The sequence below is a fragment of the Panthera uncia genome, chromosome D4 (genome assembly GCF_023721935.1).
Source record: "Panthera uncia isolate 11264 chromosome D4, Puncia_PCG_1.0, whole genome shotgun sequence".
NCBI lineage: Eukaryota > Metazoa > Chordata > Mammalia > Carnivora > Felidae > Panthera > Panthera uncia.
Window position 1 is genome coordinate 84,164,284 of NC_064807.1, and position 21,897 is coordinate 84,186,180.

At 58.0% G+C, this 21,897-nt stretch overlaps 3 protein-coding genes and 1 long non-coding RNA gene across 4 annotated transcripts in view; 1 reads left to right on the top strand and 3 right to left on the bottom strand.

Moving 5' to 3' along the window:
• Window positions 1-1,142, top strand: LOC125921630 (uncharacterized). The gene is made up of 3 exons (XR_007457449.1): window positions 1-51; window positions 367-537; window positions 862-1,142. It is a non-coding gene; the product is annotated as an uncharacterized LOC125921630 (long non-coding RNA).
• Window positions 1,086-8,590, bottom strand: PIP5KL1 (phosphatidylinositol-4-phosphate 5-kinase like 1). The gene is made up of 10 exons (XM_049629203.1): window positions 8,561-8,590; window positions 7,545-7,748; window positions 6,395-6,445; window positions 6,034-6,188; window positions 5,638-5,762; window positions 5,111-5,145; window positions 4,965-5,020; window positions 3,850-3,962; window positions 3,389-3,542; window positions 1,086-1,355 (listed from the first exon to the last, which is right to left on the bottom strand). The coding sequence occupies exons 1-10, from the start codon at window positions 8,588-8,590 to the stop codon at window positions 1,088-1,090; spliced, it is 1,191 nt and encodes a 396-aa protein (XP_049485160.1). The 3' UTR covers window positions 1,086-1,087.
• Window positions 8,591-11,371: 2,781 nt separating this feature from the next.
• Window positions 11,372-14,264, bottom strand: DPM2 (dolichyl-phosphate mannosyltransferase subunit 2, regulatory). Its single transcript, XM_049629211.1, has 4 exons — window positions 14,166-14,264; window positions 13,787-13,876; window positions 12,887-12,989; window positions 11,372-12,061 (listed from the first exon to the last, which is right to left on the bottom strand). Exons 1-4 carry the CDS (start codon window positions 14,166-14,168, stop codon window positions 12,003-12,005), a joined length of 255 nt encoding a protein of 84 aa, XP_049485168.1. The 5' UTR covers window positions 14,169-14,264; the 3' UTR covers window positions 11,372-12,002.
• A 1,854-nt stretch (window positions 14,265-16,118) lies between these two features.
• The window catches only part of EEIG1 (estrogen-induced osteoclastogenesis regulator 1), a 35,945-nt gene continuing 30,166 nt past the window's right edge, over window positions 16,119-21,897 (bottom strand). The window contains exons 7-11 of the mRNA XM_049629218.1: window positions 21,300-21,404; window positions 21,021-21,216; window positions 20,447-20,568; window positions 20,271-20,340; window positions 16,119-18,863 (exon numbers count right to left, since the gene is read on the bottom strand). Of these exons, the coding sequence (XP_049485175.1) occupies window positions 18,818-18,863; window positions 20,271-20,340; window positions 20,447-20,568; window positions 21,021-21,216; window positions 21,300-21,404 (539 nt within the window). The 3' untranslated portion in view covers window positions 16,119-18,817. The remainder of the gene's footprint in view (window positions 18,864-20,270; window positions 20,341-20,446; window positions 20,569-21,020; window positions 21,217-21,299; window positions 21,405-21,897) is intronic.

Genomic DNA, 21,897 nt, shown 5'->3' on the forward strand with positions numbered 1-21,897 from the left:
GTGGATCTTGCTCCCCAGGTCCCCACCACCCAGTAGAGGGCCTGCCACATAGTAGGTGCTTAATAAATATTTAATGAGTTAACGAAGTCCACTTTCATCCTTTCCATTTTACGGATTCGACCACTGAAGCACAGAGAGGTTTAGCACCTTGCCCTGGTCACACAGCCAGGCCCCAGAGCAGCTCTAGAGGAGAGGCCCACTTGGGCATGGTTGGATTGGGCCAGGGTCAGAGGCCAGGCTGGAGGTTCCTGGAGGAAGGAGAAGGGATGATCAGGGGCTGTGCACGCACTGTGCTTCTTTGCTGCTGGTATTGTCTGTGCGGCCAGGCCCTTGGTCTGACCACCAACCCCTGTCCCCCTTTTGCAGATGAGAAGAGCGACTTCCAGAGGAAGGAAGAACTTACTCAAGATCAATGGTGGGTCCTAACATAGTGTCTTCCAGAGATGCAGCCTGCCCCCAAAACCTCCCCTTCTCCTGCCTGCATCCCTAGAGAAGCAGGAGCCACAGGAACCACCCCAAAAGGCCAGTGGACAGGAGGTAAGGAGACCTGGGGTCTTGGGCTGGCCTTTCCACTTACCCATGGGTAAGCCCATTAAAGTCTCTGGGCCTCAGTTTCCCCATCTGGACGACAAAGGGGCTTGGCTGGAGCCTTCAGCCTACACCATTCCCCAGAGCATGAAGACAGGGCTAAGGGAGCTGGTGGGTAAGAATACAGGCTCCTGAGTCCAAAAGGCATAGTCGAGTCCTGGTTCCAGCATTTATTGCTGAATGATCTTGCTCAGTACCTTCACCCCCTGAGCCTCCAATTCATGGTCTGTAAAAAGAGAATAATAGCAGTTTTTTTTTTTTTTTTTTTTGAAGATTAATCGAGCTAATGTTGGGGAGTCCCTGGCACAACGCCGAACCAGTCATCACCACCACCAAATGAGGCTGTGTTGTCATGGTATTAGTTAGGGGATGCTGCCCTCTGGAGGCCAAAAGGAGGAACAGCAGGTGAAGGGAGGCCGACCCGCCGCCGGGGCCAGACTGGAACCCTGGTTCCCGGCGTGTGCCCATTGTCCAGATGCGAGAGAGCGACGGGCGCGGGTCACTCGGTATGAGCCTCCACCCACTGGCAGAGGCGACGGGCGTAGCGAGCGGGGCTGACGGTGGAGAAGGTCCGACCTGGGTAGCGCAGCGTCTTCCATAAATGCTCCAGCCGCTTGCGGAGCCCGTAGACCGTAGCGAGATCCACGAGGCCCAGGAAATAGCGTTGCTCCGGCCCGTCCAGGATGTGTAAGGCGTTGGGGGAGTCGGGCAGCAGCCGGCGGTTCTGGGATCCCGGCTCCTCCGGGCTCTGTACCCCTCGCACAGACCTGGCGGCCGACAGGTGGGTGAGGCTACTGCCTCCTCCAGGGGGGCCCCAGCCAAAGGGTTCCCGCAAGCCTAGCCCCGGCGCGCCCGCGGTGATTCTGCGCTGACCCTGCGCTTCCTCCGCTCATTCCCACAACTCCTGTGTGCCAGGCCTATGACGTCAGATGAACTGGGAGGCCGAGTAAAGTGTGGATGATGGTCTAGAGTTGCACTGTCCAATACGTAGCCACTAGCCATACGTGGCCATTGAGCATTAAACTGCGGCCAGTCCCAACTGAGATACGCTCTAAGAGTAAAATACAGACTGAATTTCCAAGACAGTATGAGAAAAAGAATGAAAAATACCTCATAAATGTTTATATTGATTAGATGATGAAACGATAAAATTTGGGGTGTATTGAGTAACAAATATATTCTTACAATTAGTTTTACCTGTTTCTTTTTACTTCTCTAAAGAGGCTGCTAGACAATTTAAAACCACATGTGTGATTCGCGTTACATTTCTGTTGTCTAGAGCATTTGGGTCACGCAGACCCTGGCTCTGCATTTTATTCGCCGGGTCACTTTGGGCAAGTCTGGTGTTGGGGTATTTCCCAAACTTCTGTTTGGGGTCGTCCATCTCTGGAGGTTTCGGGTGGCAGAGCTGAAAGAAACCTTGTGAACAAAGTCCAATTCCGGTTTATAGATGATGTGTGTGTTGGGGGATGGGATGCCTTCCAAATGTATTCCAAATCCGAAGATGCCTTTGGCTGGGTCCCAGTCACAGCCCAAAGCAGGTTCAATTCCCTATTTCGTCCCCTTGGAGGTGGAGGGAAGTTGGGGAAGTGTCGCGGAGGGAAATAAGCCAATGAAAGACAGGCCCTGCCCAGGCATCGACCAATCAGAACCCAGTGGTGTGGGAGACTGGGCAAACCCTAGTGTCCTTTGCATTGCGATGCCGTGCGGTGCTGGGAGGGGGCGGGGAGGGGTCTTTCTCTGAATGGGGGGCTGGGAACTGGTAGGGGTGGGGCTGGAACATGGCAACTTACCAGCTAGCAAATTTCAATATGACAACAACCACTATATGCAAACTAGGGTTTACCGGCTGAATGACAGCTGTAATCTAAGCCCCAGATGGGGGCAGAGGGCAAGGCAGAAGCTGACCTAGTTTGGATGCGCAGGCTTGGCTGGGGGCCCGTCTGCGCCCCATGGCAGGAATTTCACCCTCTGGTCAGGATGTGGTCAGGCCAGCCACAGGACTGTGGGGAGCTGTTAATCTGGGTTCTGCCCAAGCCTCACCCATCCCAAGGTCTTCCTCCAAAGGGTGGGTTCGGAGGCCAGATGAGAGGACATCATCTTTCACTTTTCTTTTCCACCCACCAGATGGTTGGGCTTCTTTCCTTAATGTGCCTTCCTTAACCCCTACTTAATCCTGTTCGGTCACAAAGGTGGGCCTTGGAGGATTGAAATCAAAGTAACCAACCAAGGACTAACATGAATCCTCAGAAGTCATTCTACAACCTCACTTCCCATCTCTGAACCTCACTTACCACATCTCTAAAATGGGAAGGAGCCCACCTTAATGAGGCTCGTGGCCAGCATGCAAAGAACAGTTGCTACTACAAGGCAGGGGAACACCGTGACGATGGTGCCCATGGTGATGACCCCAGGGTCCTAGAAGTAGAATTACGGGGTTAAAGGGCAAGGGCTCCTTCTAAAGTAAAAATTAAATAGGTCTGAAAACTGTTCTGAAGTCTTCCATGGCTCCACACCCCTTCAGGAAAGTGGGCGGATTCTTTAAATCAGCACCGAAGTCCTTGTCCAGCTGGATCTCCCCTGTTCTGTCCTCGGCTGCTCTCCGCATGTGTCCCCCCCACCCTGCCAGCCAGGCTTCTCCAGCCCTTCACCCTACACGTGGACACACGCACACGTGGACACACAAACGCTGCACTTTCCGGTCTCTGAGCCTCTGTCTGTACCGTCTTCCCACCCCACCACCCATCGCTCTCAGGCTCCCGTCGCCTCATTCTTGCCCTTGCCCTGTAGGGGGGCCCACCTGGCCGTGCGGAAGAGGAGGCTGCTGCCCGGGCCCCTCTCATCCTCGTGGAGGCGCTGGAAGGCCATCAGAAGGCTGTAATCCAGCACGTTGAGCTCCCGGAGGAAGGCGGTGTCCAGTTCCATCTGGTGGAGGAGCCAGCTCCGCTGGGGCCCTGCCAGAGCATCAGTGCCCCCCCTTGAGTGCTCATCGTGTGCCAGGCAAGGTGCTGAGGGCTCCACACACATCTGCCCCAAGAGGGCAGGTGTCATTACTGTCCCACGTCACAGATGAGGAAACTCATCTGTAATTTGGCCCTGGTCACCTAGTTGGTAAGTCGTGGAGCTAGGATTTGAACCCTGCTCTGCCTGACTCTAGACCCCGGGCTCTTAATGACTCAGGCAGAGGGCAGTGCCAGGGACACCCTTCTAACTTCACCCAGAATGGAGAAAGAGCAGCCACTGACTGTCCCCATGGCTCACCCAGGTCGATGGTCTTGCCTTGAAAGTTGAGGTCCTTCAGCACGAGGACAAGAGGGCTACCCTCAGGGGCTGGCTCCACCCATCGGCTCACCTCACAGCCCTTTATATCATACCTGTGAGGGGGTATGACAGAAAGGGGATGACAGAATTCAGGTTGACACAGACTGACACACACAGGGAACCAAGAAACAAGAGCTTCCACCGGGTGGATGTTCAAATCCTCAGCACAACCCCATTCCATTATTGTCCCCATGTCACAGATGAAGAAAAAGGCCCAGAGTTTTCTTTGGCTTGCCCACACAGTAAGTAAAGAATAGAGCGGGGGTGGGGGTGGGGCACCTGGGTGGCTCAGTCGGTTAAACATCTGACTTCAGCTCAGGTCATGATCTCGAGGCTTGGGGGTTCAAGCTCCGCATCACATTGGAGCCTGAAGCCTGCTTCAGGTTCTGTGTCTCCCTCTCTCTCTGCCCCTCCCCGCTCTCACTCTTTCTCTCAAAAATAAATAAAATATTTTTTAAAATTAATAAATAAATAAACTAAGAAAAAAAAAAAAGAAGGCAGAGCAGGAATTTGAACTCAGGCCTTTGGAAGCCCAGTTCAGGCTTTACCCCTGCTTGTGCCTGCCTCTCAGCACCCTGTCATCCCTGGAGGTGTTCCAGACACAGGCATCCAACCCTAGACAGCAGCACCAGGAGGGCTTGAAGGAAGGCCGTGGCCCCAGGGGAGCACTAATGGAGACCCTGCAGGCAGAGTCGGGGTTAGGAGGCACAGAGGGCATGTGCAATAAGAGGCTGGGTTCGAATCCCTGTTCCTCGCAGAGTAGCTGGCCCTCCTTGTCCTCAGCTTCTCATCTATAAAATGGGCATGATAACCACACCTGCCCCTCAGAACCGTTCTGGGAATAAAGAAGGCAATGAATGCGAAGACTCGAGTGCCCAGTGCATCCTGAGTGCTCAAGAGACGCTGGCCGTGCCTAGCACTGTCTCTGATCCATTAGGAGACCTTGGGGATGCCCCTTCTCCTCCCTGGGCCCCAGTTTCGCATCTATCTAGGGGGGGATGGGTGCTGCAGGTGGCACGTCCCGCGTGGGGCCGGGGCCCTGTGAGGCGACTCACCTCTCAGAGATGCGGCCGGCGGGATAGAAGACGCTCTGCATGATGATGAAGAATTTCTGGGGACGGGGGTAGGGAGTGAGGGAGGACAGGATCTCACCCTCCAGCCGCCCCCTCTGACCCGGCCCCCTCGCCTCGGCCTCACCCACCTTCTTTCCCCGAGCCACCCGCAGACTGTGCACTCCTGGAAGGGGAGAGGGCGCCAGGTGAGGGGCCCCAAACTCGACACCCCTGGGCCCATCCCGCCCTAGGCCCGGCGTCAGGCCTCGCCTCCTTCTCGAGGTCCACCGCCTCCCGAGCCCGCCCCTCCAGGCCGCGCCCCCAGACCTCTTCCTCGGCTTGGGTAGAGGTCCCGACTGGGCCCGGCTCTAGGCAGCCCCAGAGGTGCGCGGTCCTCAGGCGTGACTCCACCCACATACCCTCCCCACAAGGGACTGTCAATCGACACCGCCCCCTTTAGGCCCCGCCCATCCAAACATCACCTTTCCCCTACAGGAACATCTAGGACACGCTCCCCACGGAACTATCCGCGGCCGGCGGATCGGTTCCCTCCTCCCCGCTCGGGCTCAGATCCCCTACACCCCCCATCCTGGGAACCGCCACACTCCCTACCCTCCTCCTCTGCTCTCTCTTCCCTCCCCCAGCCCCGCAGTCCCTGGTTCCTGGCCGGTCGTACCCAGCAACCGCGCAAGCAGCGAGTGCGGGTGCCGCTGCAGGTGCTGCACGTAGCGGGGCAGGTGGGTGAGCAGCGCCCGCACCTCCCGGCGGCGCTGGGTCTTCAGGAAGAAGCGTTGATCGTGGCTGGGGTGGAGGGAGAGGTCACTGGTCAGGCAGGGCTGGAGCGGCCCCCATCAGGCCCTCTGCCCGAATGTGTATCTGTCTCCCCAGGCCCAGGTTGGAGGTCTCCCCACCTCCACCCTTGTCACCTCCCGTCCTCCCTCTCCTCCTCCGTCTGATCTCTACCTGGCCCTGGCCCTCCCCGACCTTGCCATCCTGTTTCTCTTCTCCGCCTCCCCCCACTTCACCCAAGAACAACACTCCCACCCCTTCCCCACCCCTGCTGCCAGCTCACGACAGGAAGAAGCTGGCCTTGCTCTTGGAGGTGCTGAGGAACTGCAGGTAGGGGCCACCTGGGCCTAATGCCGCCTGATAGTCTCCCTCAGCCAGGCCTAGGGAGTGGCGTAGCCAGGCGAAGGCCGGGCCGGCCAGGGTGCCCAGCTCGAAGCCCTGCAGGGGAGGAAAAGCAGGCCCAAGAGTGTCCACGGGGGCCAGGTGTGTGCAGTTGGCCCTAGCGTGGGAGGGTCAGGGTAATCACATCCTTCCCACAAGGCCCTGAGGCAAGTCAGCACTCCCACCGCACGAAGGGGGAGACCGAGGACAGAGAAGGAACACCAGTACACGCCCCTCCCATGCAGCAGTCTTGGGCTTCCTACCTCATGAACCTGGGTCAGGACCTCAGAGAAATCCTCCTCGGTGGGTGGTCCCTACAGGGAGGGGTGGAGGGGTTCAGGGCAAGTCTCAGCCCCAGGATCTCCAAGAGCCCTGCCTCTGGCCTCACCCTCTTTCCACAGGCTGATTGCTCCAGCCAACGAGCACCAGAACTCAGAGCCTGGTCCATTCACCCAGATGCACGTGTTGGCCAAGTGAAGCCGGAGGCCATCCCAGTGAAAGGGGATGGCCTTAAAGCCAAGGGACCTGCCTGACTCAGTGTGAGAGAGGCAGGATCAGGGAAGGCTTCCTGGGGGAGGTGACCTCTAAGCTGAAATCTGAAAGGTGGTGGAGAGGACGTGCCTAGTGCTCACAGCAGGGGGAACAGCACTGGTGGCCACCGGGAAGAGCAAGAGGGCCCAAGTGGTTGCAGTAGGTAAAGGAAGGATGGAGTATGGATGCAGCTGGACAGCTGGCTCTTGGACTTGAGCCAGCAAGGTCCTGAGGCCATGCTGAGTACTGGGGAGCCATGTTAGATTGGCAGCAGGTGATGAGAGTTAGAGGACCTCTTGTCGGGCTCCAACACTCTTCCTGGACCTCTAGGTCCATGTGCCAGGACTTGGCCTATGGGCTGTGGTCACACTGTGCACATGTGTGCACACACACAAACAACACACGTGCTTGCTCGGGCTCCGTCCAGCTGCTGAGCTTGCAGTTGGGCGACCCTTTCTGCTGAGCCAGCCTGGCCCCAGCCTGAGCTCCAGGGAGGATGGGCCAGGCTGGCAGGGTGGGGGTGGGGTCCTTTCTCAGCCACGCACCCTAGCAGAGCTAGGAGGGCCTCAGAGACCAAGGAATACAGTTCCCCCTACCCATTATACAGATGGGGACTCTGAGGCCCAAAGAAGAAGAGGCCCAACTAGATCACACACCAACCACCTGGGTTTAAGGGGGCCTTTGCCTCCCCAACACACACTGGGCTGTGTGGCTTCCTGGCCTCAGCCCCCACCCCAGCATGTCCCTCCCTGCACCCCAAGCCCCCGATTTCCTCCTCTCATAGCCCTCTCATCCCCAGTCCTGCAGTATTAACAAGACAGGGCATCGGCGCAGTCTTGCCCTTGGTACTGTTGAGGTGCATGGCACAGATCAGCCACTCACTGTGGGTGGGTGGTCCATGGAGACCTGAGTGGCAGCCCACAGCCCTGCCTGCATCATACATGTCAGCTGGTGCAGCTCATGCCCCGGGCCGATCTCAAACAGGCCAAGGCGAGCCTGCTTGTCTCGTAGACGCCAGAGGAGGCCACAGCGGCCAGAGGTCGAGGTGGCTGGTCTGCATCCAGCCTCTGGGGAGGGGGCCAGGACCTGGCAGCAGGAAACACAAGAAGCAGTGAGCACACAGAAGCATTCCAGAGGGGAAAGACCTGGGTTTGCGTCCCACCTCTAGTACTCGTGAGCCCTCCTGTTATCACTCTCTGCCTCCGTTTCCTCCGTTGCAAAATAGGGAGAATGCTGGTACCCACCTCACTGGGTGTTGTGATGGGCCGCCCAGTGCCTGGCATGCAGTCAGCACCCAGAATAGAACGATGGTTATTATTATCAGTAGGTAGAGAATGCTTTCCGCAGACAAACCTGTCTCTCACCAGCTGTGTGATCTTAGGTAAGTCACCTAACCTTTCTGCATCTCGTTTTCTCCTCTGTAAAATGAGAACTATAATAACTCCTTCGTGGCAGTTTGAGCTCCATGCCCAGGAACCCTTGATAGTGGGAGCTGTGACGCCAGGGACGGGGGCATCTATTCGACTGAAGTTCCTCCAGGCCGAGCGGAGGGTCAGCATGAAGCTGAGCTCGCAGCAGCTGGCCCATTAGTAGTGGGCACCCACCATGTGCCCAGCACTGGCTGAGAGTCTGACTTCCTGACAGCCCTATGAAGGAGGAGCTTTTATAACCACCTCCATTTTCGCGATGAGAAAACTGAGGAAGTTCTCTGGGGATAACCGCCAGACTTCCCCTGCATACCTGCGGCCCCCTGTGGGGCGTGTCCTGGTCCCCGCCCAGGGCAGGACCCCTCCGGGGCTTGGATTGGGGGGTCTGTGTCCGCGCTACCCTGGGAGGGGAGGCCTGGACCCTGACCCCCAACCCTTTCCTCTCCTGTCCTCTTTTGGGTCCGCACCTACCTCGCGGGGCCCCGGGCTCGGCGCGGCCATCACCCCCGCAGCAGCTTCCCGGGCTCTGGCCGTGTCCCCGCCGCCGCGCTGCGGGAGCGGGTCCCCGCCCCTGCTTCTGGACCGACCAATAGCGCGGCGCCGGTCACCGCTGCACCCAATCCGCACGGGAGGCGCCGGCGATCGCCTGCGGGTCCCGCCCCCGGGGCTGCAGCATCCTTCAGACCGCGGTCCAGGCCCGGGCGGGGCCGCCGCGCATTGCTTCAGGTCGCCAGGAGGGAAGATCCTCCCCCCCCCCAACCTTAGTTTGTCTCCTGAAGTGGGGGATTCGGGTCTTGGGGCCGCATGGGGAGGCGGGAAACCTAAATCCACTCCGACCCGCTCACTCTGGCGTGAAATCCCCACCGACTGCCTCTCGGGTGAGAAAACTAAGGTCCGGAGAGAGAAGTGAGTATCTCCAGGTCACACAGGAAGTCCGGGGCACGCATTCATTCAGGGCATATTTTGAACACTCCCTTTGGGCCAGGACTAGTGCTAGGCCCTGGGGATTCAGTGGTGAGAGGGAGGAACACAGCTGCCAGCGTGATCTTTTAAAAGCATAAATCGGATGATGTCACTCTCATGCTTAAAACCTCCAGTGGCTTCCCCCTGCACTGGAACAAAATCCACACCCCTCGCCCCGGCCATGGCCCCAGGCCCATCTCAAACCACTCTCCCTACACCCACCACACAGCCACACGCCCCCCCCCCCCCCCCCCCCCCCCCCCCCCCCCCCCCGCCAACCGCTGGTCCTTAGGAATAAAATTCTTCCACACCTGGGGCTTTTGCAGGTGCTGTTCCCATTGCTTGAAATCCTTTCCCCTAGGCTCTCATTTGCCCTATTCTTTCTTGTGACCTTGACTGACTCAAAGTGTCCCCAGCTCTCATGCTTTTCACATCACCTAGTTTTAATGTTCTTCATCACACTCAACACTGTAGGAAATTGTCTTGTTCATTTATTTCTTATATCTCCCCCTCACCATCCCCAGAATGGGACGACCAGGAGGGCAGGAACCAGGCTGGGTCCGTTTCTTGGCTTGGTGCCTGGCACAAACCAGTGTTTCACAATTATGTGTTGAACCAATGTGAGTAGGATGTGCAAAGGGCCTCAGTGAATCCCAGCCAGGGTAGCTGGAATGAGAAGGAATCGAACAAGCGACCATGCAGGCTCTCTTAGGCCATCTTAGGAAGGGGAGTGAAGAACCCAGACAAGCATTCTAAATGTGTATGAGAAAGACGCTCAGATGTTCTAGAAAGGCCATGGTTGTCATGCATAGTCACATTGGAGGGAGCCAGAGTGGGTGGGTGGGGGGCGGGAGTGAGGAATCTTTTGGGTGACTTAGGGTAGAGGATGGTGTCTTTGCATCAGGAAGGTGACTGGGGTGGGGGAGGGAGAGAAGGGGAGAATTGCCAAGATTTGAGGTCATGCGGATGGGGGCTTGGAGAAGGAAGGGCAGTGATGTCTGCCAGGCTTCTGGCTGGGGTCAGGGTCACAGGATGATGCCAGTCACGGAAGGGGGCGAGGCATGAGGGGAGGTCCAGATTGCTGAGGGGGCATCTGAGAGCTCAGATCATGACAGGCTTCATCTGAGGTGCCACTACGACATCCAGTGGCAGTTAGCTGGTGCATATGCAATACACCGGGGCTTGGGAGGCGAGCCGGGATGGGGACAAGGCCACCCAGGATATGTGGGGAGAAGGCTCGTGACCGAGTCCCAAAGAGCCCAATGTTGTCTCATGGCAGAAGTGGAGCATGAGGCAGGAGTATGAGAATGGGTCATCACAGACACTGAGAGCATCTGAGGGTGCGTCCAGGGGGATGTCACAGACTAACATGGGGTCACTGGTGGTCGGAGTGGATCTAGCCCTCCAGGAAGGATGCTGATCACAGTGAAGGTGAGGAAATCCAGGCAGCAGATGTGGACCCCCTTTCCGGAATTTGGCTACGAAGGGGAGAGACCTGGAGGAAATTACTCGGTTGATGGACAGTCCTTTATATGGAGGCCTGGGGATGCTCATGAAACCGAGGTAGGACCCCAGTGGGAGGCAGTGGTTGTTCCAATGAGAGGGGGACCATCAGAGACATGATACTCCTGTCACAGCAGGGGGAGAGGACAGAACCCGAAGCCCAGGTCGTAGCTCTGCCTGGACTGGAGGACAGGGGGGAAGATGGGCCAGGGGAGGGAAGGGGAGGTGTGCCCGCAGTCGGCCTCTGTTCTCAGATGAGGGAGCCACCTCTGCTGACTAGAGTGAACATCCAAGGCGTGACAGAGCCTTAAACTAGGAACTGTGGACGGGAGCCTTGGCTGCGCGGGGGGCGGGGTTGATTACCCGGAGACAGGGCTGGGCCTGCGCCAGATCAGTCAACCTGACGACAGCCAGCCCTGCTCTGGTTCCTCCAGCTCTCACTGCCCAGAGCCATGCTAGGTTGGGCTGCTGGGTATAAGAGATGGACAATGGACTTGGCCTTCTAGGGGACTGGCCTGAGGGTCCCTAAAATACTAGTGCGCGCTAGCTGGGCTGGCACAGGGGAGGCTCAGTACAGGCCGATGTGGTTGGCATCTGGCACATTGCCATGCCCCCACCGAGCTCCCATCTGTGGGCTGCACCTGTCTGGATCCACATCTGTTTCAGTCCCCACTTGATCCTGTGTCCAGCACAGGGACAGTCTGGGAGGCGCCTGAGGCACCCTCATTGCACAAACCAGGGTCTCCCGACCTGAGACCAGCCCCTCTCCAGTTCCTGAGCAGCCCGGCTTCCCTGGTCAGGGATAGCACAGAGACAGACACATCATCAGTGTTTATTGTTCAGCTCTCCCCAGCAGGCTAGCGCCAGGGCTGGGGGACTGGGCCTTTGTGAGGAGCAGTTGGTCTGGGGGCCCCCCGTGGCCACCCTAATGTGCCCCGAGGCCTGGTGGTAACCCTAGGGCCTGTCAGTCCTCCCCTTAGGCTTTCCAGGTCCAGAAGTCCTCATGGGGCCTGGGGCTGTGTCAGACCTGGGAAAGCTGCCTCTGATGAGGAGCAGGACGTGTGGGGAAAGGTCACATGACGCCTCAGAACCTGCCAAGTCCAACATCAGCAGGTGACAAGAGGGACAGTGACACAAGAGGGTGGGACCCTGAGGAAAAGGTGACGGGGAGCCCGAAGGTGAGGTGGGGACAACCAGCATCTTTCAGGCCCTGAGCCAGAAAGGGGTGAGAGGGAGGCTTCCAAGTAATCCTCCCTCCTGGCTTCTGGAAGGTTGAGCAGGGGAGGAGCAGGCCTGTGTGGTCAGTCCTAAACAGCTCCATCCCACCGGGATGTGTTCAGGGCAGCCAGGCTTGAGGGGGGGCCGCGGTGCCTGGATGCGTCCCATGTGCCCCCACCTTTGGAGGGGAGGCAGAGGAAGGGCCGGCAGCCTCAGCCCCACTGGGCCTTCACTGAGCCTTTTTGGTCACTTTCTGGTTCTTCAGCATCACGTAGGTGATGAACACTCCTGGAATACACAGACCAGAAAGGCTGCGTGAGATCTGGGCTCGGGGCTGCTGGGAGGCCAGAGCAGGGCCCAGCATGGTGGAAGTGACCCGCACGCGGGGCCAAGCACCCGCCAGGCCAGGATCACCTCCCTGGTCCTTCAGCAAGCCACACGTCTACCCACATGTGTTCAACAAACACCACCAGAGCACCTACCCCGGGCAATTTGCCATGTTTAGTGTTTTTGATTCTGCAGGGAACAAACCCACCCAATGATCCGTCTACTCACCCAATCAACCACCTGTCCGCCCACCCACCTGCCTAACCCACATCCACCTCCCACCCCACCATCCAGTCGTCCAGGTGACTCATGCAAACTGCTTTCTTGAGCACCAGCTCAGGGCCACAGCCTGTTCCAGGAGCTGTTCCAGGAGCTTCAACATAATAATGATGTTGAAGACACACACTCAACCCCGGGGGAGACAGAGAGGGGCAGGAATCATGAGCCAGTGGGTGACGAAGGGGTAAGAGGCGATCGAGGTGTGCACAGAGTGATGATGGTGGTGGTGGAGGGAGCGGGGGTGGGAAAGGGAGACACCCCACTGGGGCCATCCCATTTGAGACCAATGAGCCTGAGGCATAGGGAAGGCCAGAGGGGCTACTGACTGACAGTCTTGAAGGATGAACAGGAAAATCCCAGGGGATAACTGGGGGAGGGGGGCGCAGCAAGGAGCCTCAAGCAGGTGGACAGCAACTGGCAAAATGGGGAAGCATGTTCAGGGATGGGAGAGGGTTGTGGGAACTCCCAGCAGACGCCCTGCTCAGCGTTGAGGGAGTGATAACTTACCCACAAACAGGAGCAGCAGGAGGCCGGCGGCCAGTGGGATGGCGACAGCGTAGGCCCGGGGCAGGAAGTACTTGTGGACGACATGTTGGCTGTCAATGAACGGCTGGTATCGAGGGCAGAGCTCTGGTGAGCATTCCTTGTCTTGCCCAGGCCTTCAAGCCCAAACACCACCACCCCCTCCATCTCCGGGGCTGACCCCAGTCAGTGCACTGGTATAGCACCTGCTTTGCTTTAAGATGACGGTATTTGGGGAGTTCGGGTTTGTTTCCTTCATTCACTTACTGAACAGTTGTTCCGTGGGCACTTGCCTGGTGCCTGCCCTAAGTTGGTGCTGGGGACCCGGCAATGAACAGAAGAGGAGGGACTTGCCCTAAGCCACTCACGGCCCAACACGGGCAAAGGCACGTGAGGAGTTCTCAAGCGGGCTCCAGGTTTTCTTTACTAACATTTCCCTCCAAAGTTCTGCAAGATTTTGCCTTCCAACCACACTGCGCTTCTTAAGCAGTAACCAACCAATTTTCCAACAAGAAAAAGAAACAAAAACAAAAACCTAAAGGCCCTCACAAAATCCGCTGGCATTCATCATGCCCAGGGGCGAGCAAGATAACCGGAAGGACTAGAACTCCAATCAAAGGCAAAAGCAAATCAGTAACAGGGCCGTACAGTGTAGTGGTTAAGGGCCTTAAGGGTAGCGGTCCTCGCCGAGCCTTAGCTCCCTCAACTATACACTGGGACACCTCTAGCATCGTCCTCATAGCGCTGTTCTGGAGATTTCACGAGACGAAGCAGGTAAAGCGCCTAGCACCGTGCCCGGCACACAGCAGCTTAAATGGGTGCTAGGGGTCGGCTTCAAGATCCGGGGGTGGAAGGTAAGACGGAGGGCGGGGGCAGCACACATACCAAGAGAATCACCCAGGCGGTGTAGTAGGTGAAGATGATCAGGCTAATGGCGACGAGGCCGAGTCCCACCACCTGGTCTGTCCCCGTGGCCTGGAGAAAAGGAGGGCTCAACTGACGAAGTCACTCCCCCTTTAGGTGCACTACTGGCGGGGTGGCGTCGCAGCCTGCTTACGCCAAGCTTCCCATTCACTCAACAGCGCAGACAGGCCTGACGAGTATCACTTTGCGGGCTGGGCGACTGCCGGGCCGCGGGATTTTCACTCCTTCACTGGGCCGGCGGCAGAGCGAGCCATCCCGGCTCCGAGCGCCCAAGCCCCCGCTCCGCGCCAGACCCCACCCCCAGCCGCCTCCCGCCCCCCGCCCTCGGTCCGGTGCTCACCATCTCGCCGGCGATCCCTCCCCGGAGCCGCAAGCCACAGCGCGCTCCGGGTCCGGGCCCTTCTGGCCTTGGGCCGCGGGGCACGCTGGGAGTCGTAGTCTTTAAGCGGGCCCGGGACTACGTATCCCAAGACAGGAGGGTGCCGCGCCCCCCCCCCCTTCGCATGTCGGGAAATGTAGTTTCCAAGGGCATTGTGGGACACGCTGTTCCCAGACGCTTTCTAGTGAATGGAAACGAGTGGGAGGATCCAGACTGGCTGGTACTCATCCCATCCGTCCTGTCGAACACGCCCCAGAAGAAAAACTCCATCTCTAAATATCCCAGGATCCCAAACCCAGAGCGGGGATGGCGTGGGAGGTCAGAAGTCCCATTTTGCAGATGGGGGAAATGAGGCTCAGAAGACTTGCAGATCACAATTCGAATCAGTGGTGAGGCCGAGACCGGCACCCATTTCCTAGTCCCGAGGCCCTAATTGTCGACAGGGGTGCAGAGGGTGTTCATTGCCCCACCTGGGGTGGGAGGAGGAGGGAGGGTGGGTGAGCCCGCGTCCCCAGAGATGAGGAGGATTCTCGTTGGCTGTGAGGGGAGTGCCCCCTTCCCGTCGCCTGGCTTCCCAGGAGACCCTTTCTGGTGTCTTCTCTTCACTGCGGGGATGAGGTCAGGGTGATCCTCCGTTTCCTCACCATTTGCCTGTTGGGCCCTGCGTGTCCCTGCAGCCCAAGCAGCAGCACAGACAGGTCTTGGGCTGAGCCCCCACGCAGGTCCTTCCCCAGTCTGGAACACTGTCTTGCCACAGCTCGAGGGGCTGGCTACCTGCTCCTCACCCATCGGGTCTCAGTGGGATGCCACACGTCCTAGGGAAGCCCCTTGACAGCCGGGCAGGGGTTCCCTCCCCTGTGCTCCACAGCCCCCCGTGTGTCTCCGAGCTAACGCTTGTCACTGAGTTTTCGTTCGCTCATGTACTTGTTGAACTGGCCCGTGGGCTCCCTGGGGATGGGGTCTGTGGTCACTGCTATATCCCTAGTGCCCAGAACGAGGGGCGGGAGGATGGGCAGACAGACTTGCAGAGATGTGTCTGAACCTGGCGTGATTTGCTCCTGCTGGCGGCGTGACTCCTCGGGTCACCTGAGCCGGTCCCTGTGGGGGCTGCACCCTTCGAAGATAGGAGCAACTCTTCTTGGCCTACAGCCCAGGGACTTCCCTCTCCATCTCAGGACAGACTTTGGCCTCAGCCAGGGGCCGACTCTTCCCTCCCCAGGTGTGCCGTGCAGAACAGACGAAGAGACTCAAAATCAGCCTCCAGGGTTTAAAGGGGCCATGAGTGGGGGTCAGCCCAGAGAAGGGGTGCAGACGAGGTCATGCTGCAGCGGGGAGGAGGCCTGGTGGTCTGGTCCCTTCTGGCCTGTCCACGGCCGCGGAGGCTTCCTGCCACTTCTGAGCTAATTAAAGGCCAGGGTGCCTTGCCCTTCTCAGAGCTTGGCCAAGCTGCTGGCTCCTGTGTAACTTGAGTGTGGGGGACAGGAAGTGAGGGGCCTGGGCCTGGAGACAGTTGTGGCCTGGGGCTCGAGAGGAGTTGGGAACAAACTCAGTACCTCCCGTGTCAGGCTGTACACCCATTTTCATCCGCCAGCCCATTTACAGCTGAGGAAACTGAGGCACAGACAGTTATTTGTCCCTCAGGCTGACTGCTGGGGAAGTCCAGTGGTTAGAACTTGTGCCCTGAGATCAGAGCTGCCACTTAGTAGGTGTGAGACTGGCAAGAAACTGCCTTCCTGGGCCTCAGTTTCCTCCCCAGGAATCTGGAGTAATAAAGGTGGTAATAATTTTGATGGCAGCCAGGACAGGGAGAACCCAGGCCACCTACACCTTCCCCCATTCCCGGATGTCCACCTGCACATCTGGCTTTCTTCTGATGCTGACCACGTGGTGAAACAAACAAAACCCAACATGCCATAACAAACAAAAATTGCGACATTTAATTTTTTTTCCCCCAACCAAGACACTGACACTAGGCTGATTTCCCCTTACAATGTGATTTTCTACAACAGAAGCCGGGAGACAGAGATACAAACACAGCCTTCTGAATAAGGGGCGGTGGTGGCGGCAACATTCTGTTAGAAAGGAGGGGATTAAAAAAAAAAAAAAAAAAAAAAGACCAAAAGAAAAAAAAAGATACCCCCTCCCACCCTCCCATTTCCCAGCTCAACCCTCTAAGAGAGAGGAGAACACAGAAGATCTCCATCCCAGCAGACCACACCATGTGGTCAGTTTGGGGTGACCACAAAAAAAAATAACCTAAAAATATTGTAGACTTTTATTTTCTTTAAATCTCCTAGTAAAAACGTTAAACTGTCTTTCAAGAAGATTCCAAACTGGCATTGCATAGACTGATTCCTTTCCAAAAATATCTTTAATATAGTCTTTCTCTATATATAGCATTTTACGTCCAGGAGCTGTGGGTGCCTGGCGGGAATTCACCGAGCTTGAGAAGACCAGAGATTGAAGAAAGGGCTCCAGGCCTCTGGCTCCAGCTAGTGTTAATTTGGATGTGGCCGAATTCTCAGTCCAATTACCCTGGCCCAGAGACTGGCATGGAAGAATGTGGCAGGCTCTGTCTGCTTCTGGGGTGTCTGTCAAGCCCAGACCTCGACTTGGGTGGGGCTGGGGTTTGGGGGAGTCCCAACAGCACCAGAACTGGCTGTTTTATGCCTGAAGCCCGGAACTTTGAGCCAGACCCCAAATACACCCTGAATGCGCTTCCCCATTGGGCAGAGGTCACGCAGACACAGAAGGGAAGGAGAGGGCTCTCCCGTTTTCTGGGGGTCACTTCACCTGGAGACTGCACAGCCGGCTTCCTTGTAAAGCGCCAGGTGCCTGCGGGGCAGGAAGGGACCCGCAGGGCTAACCAGAGCCCTCTCCAGCCACAGCAAGTACTCTGTCCTGTCTTAGCAAGAGCCTCCTCACATTCAGTTTCTAAGAGTTAGGGGATTAAAAACAATGACAGCGAATCCTAGAAATGCTCCCCTCCCAAGGCCAGGAGGTTCCAAGACAAAGGCTCCAATTCTTGCCAGCTGGAGCATAAGGGCAAGGAGCCCTCCCAGCCCGGGGAGGACACCCCACTGGCACCTGCACCCCACCAGGGAGAGAACCAGTATCCTGCCCCCCCTCCCCCCATCTAGATCCCTAGTCCTGCTGGGACCCAGCCAGCAGGTAGGGCAGAGAACAGAACCACCTCCCCTCACCGGGGGGAGGAGAAAATACCAAACTGTGAACTCAAAAAAAAAAAAAAAAAAAAAAAGGAAAGAGAAAGAAAGAAAAGAGGAAATGAAATGTTAAAAAGAAAAAAGGTATAGGAGTACGTAAACACCAGCCTGCTGGGTTCACACAAAATAAGTGAAATTTCAGGGTGGCAGGGAAGTCTGTCCAGGGACTGGCTGGCAGCCAGAACCCATTTTCAAGCAAGTAAGGAAGACAGGAGGGGTGGGGTGCAGACAGCAGAGGCTTTAGCGAGGGGTGGGGGCAGGGCCAGACTGCTCCCCACCTCGCCTTCGCCCAGAGAGAGGGATGCTTCCAGAGGAGGGCTGAGGCTTTTCTGGCCAGGAAGCCAGCTCCGGGCCAGTCCGGTCACAGCCTACCTGCCTCTCAGCATCGGCCCCAGCCTGGGCTAGCTGACCCTGCGGGGAGGGAGAGGGGGCTTTGCTTGCCAAGCCCAGCCCAGCCAGACTCTCAACCTCTAAGGGTTTGGGAGGCACCTTCCCTGGCTTCCTACAGGAAACCAGCCGCTCAGGATCCAGCCCCGAGCAGAGGTGAGACACCATCGATGCTCAGACCTTTCTCGACATGGGCTCAGGCCTGAGCTGGAGCTAAACAGGGGGAGAGGCGGTGCCACGTTCCAGCCGGACCGCTAGAGGCAGGCGCTGGCTGCACAGCAGGCAGTGCCAGGGAATCCTTGCGAAGGGCTCAAGGGAAAGGCAGGCAAGGGCCAGGGGGGCTGTGCTGGAGACGAGCATGTGCAAAGTGCAGGCTGCCGGGGCAGCAGGAGAACATTCGTTGGGGGAAGGGGGTCTCAATGTGGAGCGTGGGTGGTCTTGGTTCCCAGGAGAAGGCCGCCAGCGGGTCCCCCAGGACACAGGGAAGGGACAGCTGAAGCACTAAGCAGTCAGGGAGCCATGGTGGCGGGATTCTGGGGGTGGACCGGCCCTCCCAAGGGCAAGGGGGTGGTGGAGCAAGGCCCTGCCAGGACACGGCTGAGCCAATGCTCCCGGGGTGAGCAGGGACACGGGGCAAGAGGCCCTTCAGCCACAGGCATCCCCGCGCGGAGATGCCACTGCATGTCCCCACTGAGGGGCCCAATTGGTCTCCAGCGGGGCAGTCCCGGCCCTCTTGGTCTTGTCCACCTGCTTCGTGGGCCTGCATGGCCTGCCCCCCTAGTGGTTCAGAGGAGAATATTCACAGTGGTGCCCGGGGCCTGGCAGGCCAGGAGGGTCCCGGCATGGATGGGAGGACAGTGGAATGATGCTTTGGGGCAGGAGCGGGGCTGGAGTGCACGGAGGAGGCACAGATGAGATGTGGCGCGGAAGGTCCCTCGTGGAATGCTGCAGGCCTGGATGCCCGCGAAGGCAGGGCCCTTCTCCAGGCTGGACGCCCGCTCCTCAATGGCTTTCGATTACGACAGGCTCATAGACCCCAGAGGAGACCCTGCAGGGGAGGGGAGGGGAGAAACAGGTCAGCTTATCCTCCTAGACGCTCTTCCGGGGCAGGCCCTTGTAAGCACCCCACGAGTTGGCACTGTAACTAACTGGCCCTGTTTCACAGAGGGGTAAACCGAAGCTCAGGGAAGTTGAGTCACCTGCCTAGGGCAACACAGATGGTGAGTATCGGAGTCTGTGGGATCTCAGAGCTGCTACGGGCCGCGCCTGAGCCTTTCCTGAGGACCAGTGGCTTACACTCGGGGGTGTGCTGCACCCATCCTCATAGCAGCCCTGGCAGGGAAAGACTTCACTCCACCCCACTTGACAGATGAAGGCACTGAGGTGCAGAGGGATCATGAGGCTTACCAAGAAGACAGCAGAAGGTCAGGGAGCCTGGTTGGCTTTTTTTTTCCCCCGCGGAAGCCAGGCCCACCCAGCCACAGGGTCGTGGACATTCAGGGCTTGGGGTGCAGCTCTGCTAAGACCTTGCTCCTGATTAAATTGGTTTCTCCCATCCCCCATATCCTCACTGTCATAGGGGGTTAGGGGGTGGTGTTTACAAACCTCCAAGGAGGCATCCTGTTTTCCTCTTGCCCACCTTACCCGGGACAGCCCAGGAAGCCACCAGGAAAGGCAGCTGCAATTTCAAGCCTCAGCCAGCAGGTGTCAGCATAGCAGCACCAGAGGGAAGGTGCCGGGCGCCTGGGCAGCTCAGCCACGTCCCCCCACACCCCGGAACCTAGATGTTAGATGTGCACTTTCCCATCCGGCCCACAGGAACGGGGGGAAAGGCCTCAGGACGACCCTGCACACGGGAAGCTCCTCTGCTCATTCATTCAGTGAGCCAGTAAACATGCTACGAATAAATAAATGATCACAAGAAGGCCCTCTATAAACTGCAGACCTGAAGCCCAAGTTTGGTCCTACCACCCCCTCATATGTAAACATTAGGCAGGCACAGATCTGTGCTGCTCACTGTTGCATCCCCAGCACCTAGCTCAGTGCTTGGTGCATAGCTGGTGCTCAATAAATACTTGTTCAATAAATAAAATGAGTCAGCAGCATCATTTTTAGGGGTTCTCAGATCCAGAAGGAAGGGAAAAGCAGAGGGCAAAATAGAGACGGATAAAGCCCCTGCTGTGTGCCAAGCCCTGTGCTAGGCACTTTCCAAGGCTATCCTTGCAACCCTCAGAACCAGCCCCTGCAGGTTGTCCCAGGTTTCTAGGTGGAGACGGTGTGGTCCACACCATTTGACGGATAAGGAAACTGAGGTTCAGAGAAGTGACTGGTCCAAGGTCACAACGTGGTGATAAGAACCGGCATTCAAAGCCAGGTCAGTGTCTGCAGAGACCTTGCTCTCACCCCTGTTCCCCATGGCCACCCTAGTGACCCATCCCCAAACTGTCACCCTTACCTGTTGGCCAGCTGGATGCCACTCAGCGTGGTAGAGCCATCACGGCTCACAAACAGCCGGAGGTTGCTGTCTGTGGGGACACAGGGGAGGATGGAGGCTGAGTGGGGCAGGAGCAGCCAGGGGACCCCTGGAACAGGTGACATCGTCCCCCGGTCCTCCCCGTGCCGGCAGCTCACCCTCAGTGTTGCTGCCGTCCGTAAAGTCTTGGCTTTGCATGATCTTCTCCACGATGTCATCTGCGTCGATCCGAGTGTCATCCACCCAGGTCGGGTGACTCTCCACGGAGTCCTTCTTCCGCCTGGGGTGGGGCAAAGCAGGGCAGAGTCACAGCAGTCCGGCCAGCGACAGGCACAAGGAGGACACCGGAGCACCTGCAGCACTGAGGCTGCTCTGAGTGCACGTGAGGATGTGATCTCAACTGTGTTCCTTCAGCCCTCACCTCGGCCCGCAGGGCAGGTGCCATGACCTGGTTTTATGGATGCCGACCCGGAGGCTCTGAGAGGTTACCTAACCTCGTAGCCTCCGAGAGGCTGCACGGCGTGTAGACCAGGGACCTAGGTACACCAAGGCACACACGACAGCACGTGCATGCCAGGCCCAGGCCATGCCTTGCATGTACATCCACTGGCTGAATCATCACCATCCAACCCTCTGGGGTGGGGGACCCTGCTGTCCCCGTGTCACAGGTAAAGAAGCAGAGGTTCAGGGTGCCCCTGAGACGGGTATGCTCTCCAGGAGCGCTGTGCTCACCGAAACGAACGGTCAGACAGATGCGGGGGCCGGGGCGGCCGCGGCGGCTTCTCGGGGGGCCGGTGCTCCCGCTCCCCGCCCTCGGGGCCCTCCACAGTCATGCTGAGGCCGCCCGAGGCGCTGCTGCTCGTCGACGTGTTGCGGCGGTGCGTCAAGTCCGAGAGGCTGGAGGAGCGCGAGTGTTCTGTGCTGTAGCCTGGTGGGCGTTTGGGGAGGCTCGTTACAGGGGCCAGCCAGGGAGGTGGAGGGCCAGGGGCACGGAGCCAGGCGGGCACTCACCAGAGATCTTGGACTGCTGACTGGCGTAGCTGGAGTTGCGGGAGTGACCGGAGTGGAACACCTCCTCGGGGCTGGACAGGTTCTGTTCGGCCTCCTCTGGCACCCCTGGAAGGCGGGGAGGAGACAGGCTTACCAGCGGTGCCGGCCCCTGCCATTCACACACGTCCTCTCACTGGGTCAGGGTGGGGGGTGGGGGGCGCACTGAGGGTTTCCCATTTAACAGACTGAAAAGCTGAGTTCTACTGCCGCCACGGTTCACCGCTGGAGCCCAGGTCTGTCCATTCCACAAACATCCGTGGGGACCACCTCTGCACAGGGTTCTCTACTGGGGGCCGTAGATGGGAGATGATATCACAGGCCAGTGGGAAGGGAGAATGTTGAATAATGACCCACAATTAACCACAACTGAGGTGCGTGTTACAGAACAGGGAGCAGTGTGTGCGGGGGTCTGACCCAGTCTGGGATCAGGGAAGTCTTCTCTGAGGAGAGGGACTTAATGGGAGGCCTTCAGGAGGCATGGGAGGGAACGAGCCACATAAAGCATCAGGGAAAGAACCTTCCACACAGAGGAACAGCAGAAGCAAAGGCCCCGAGGCTT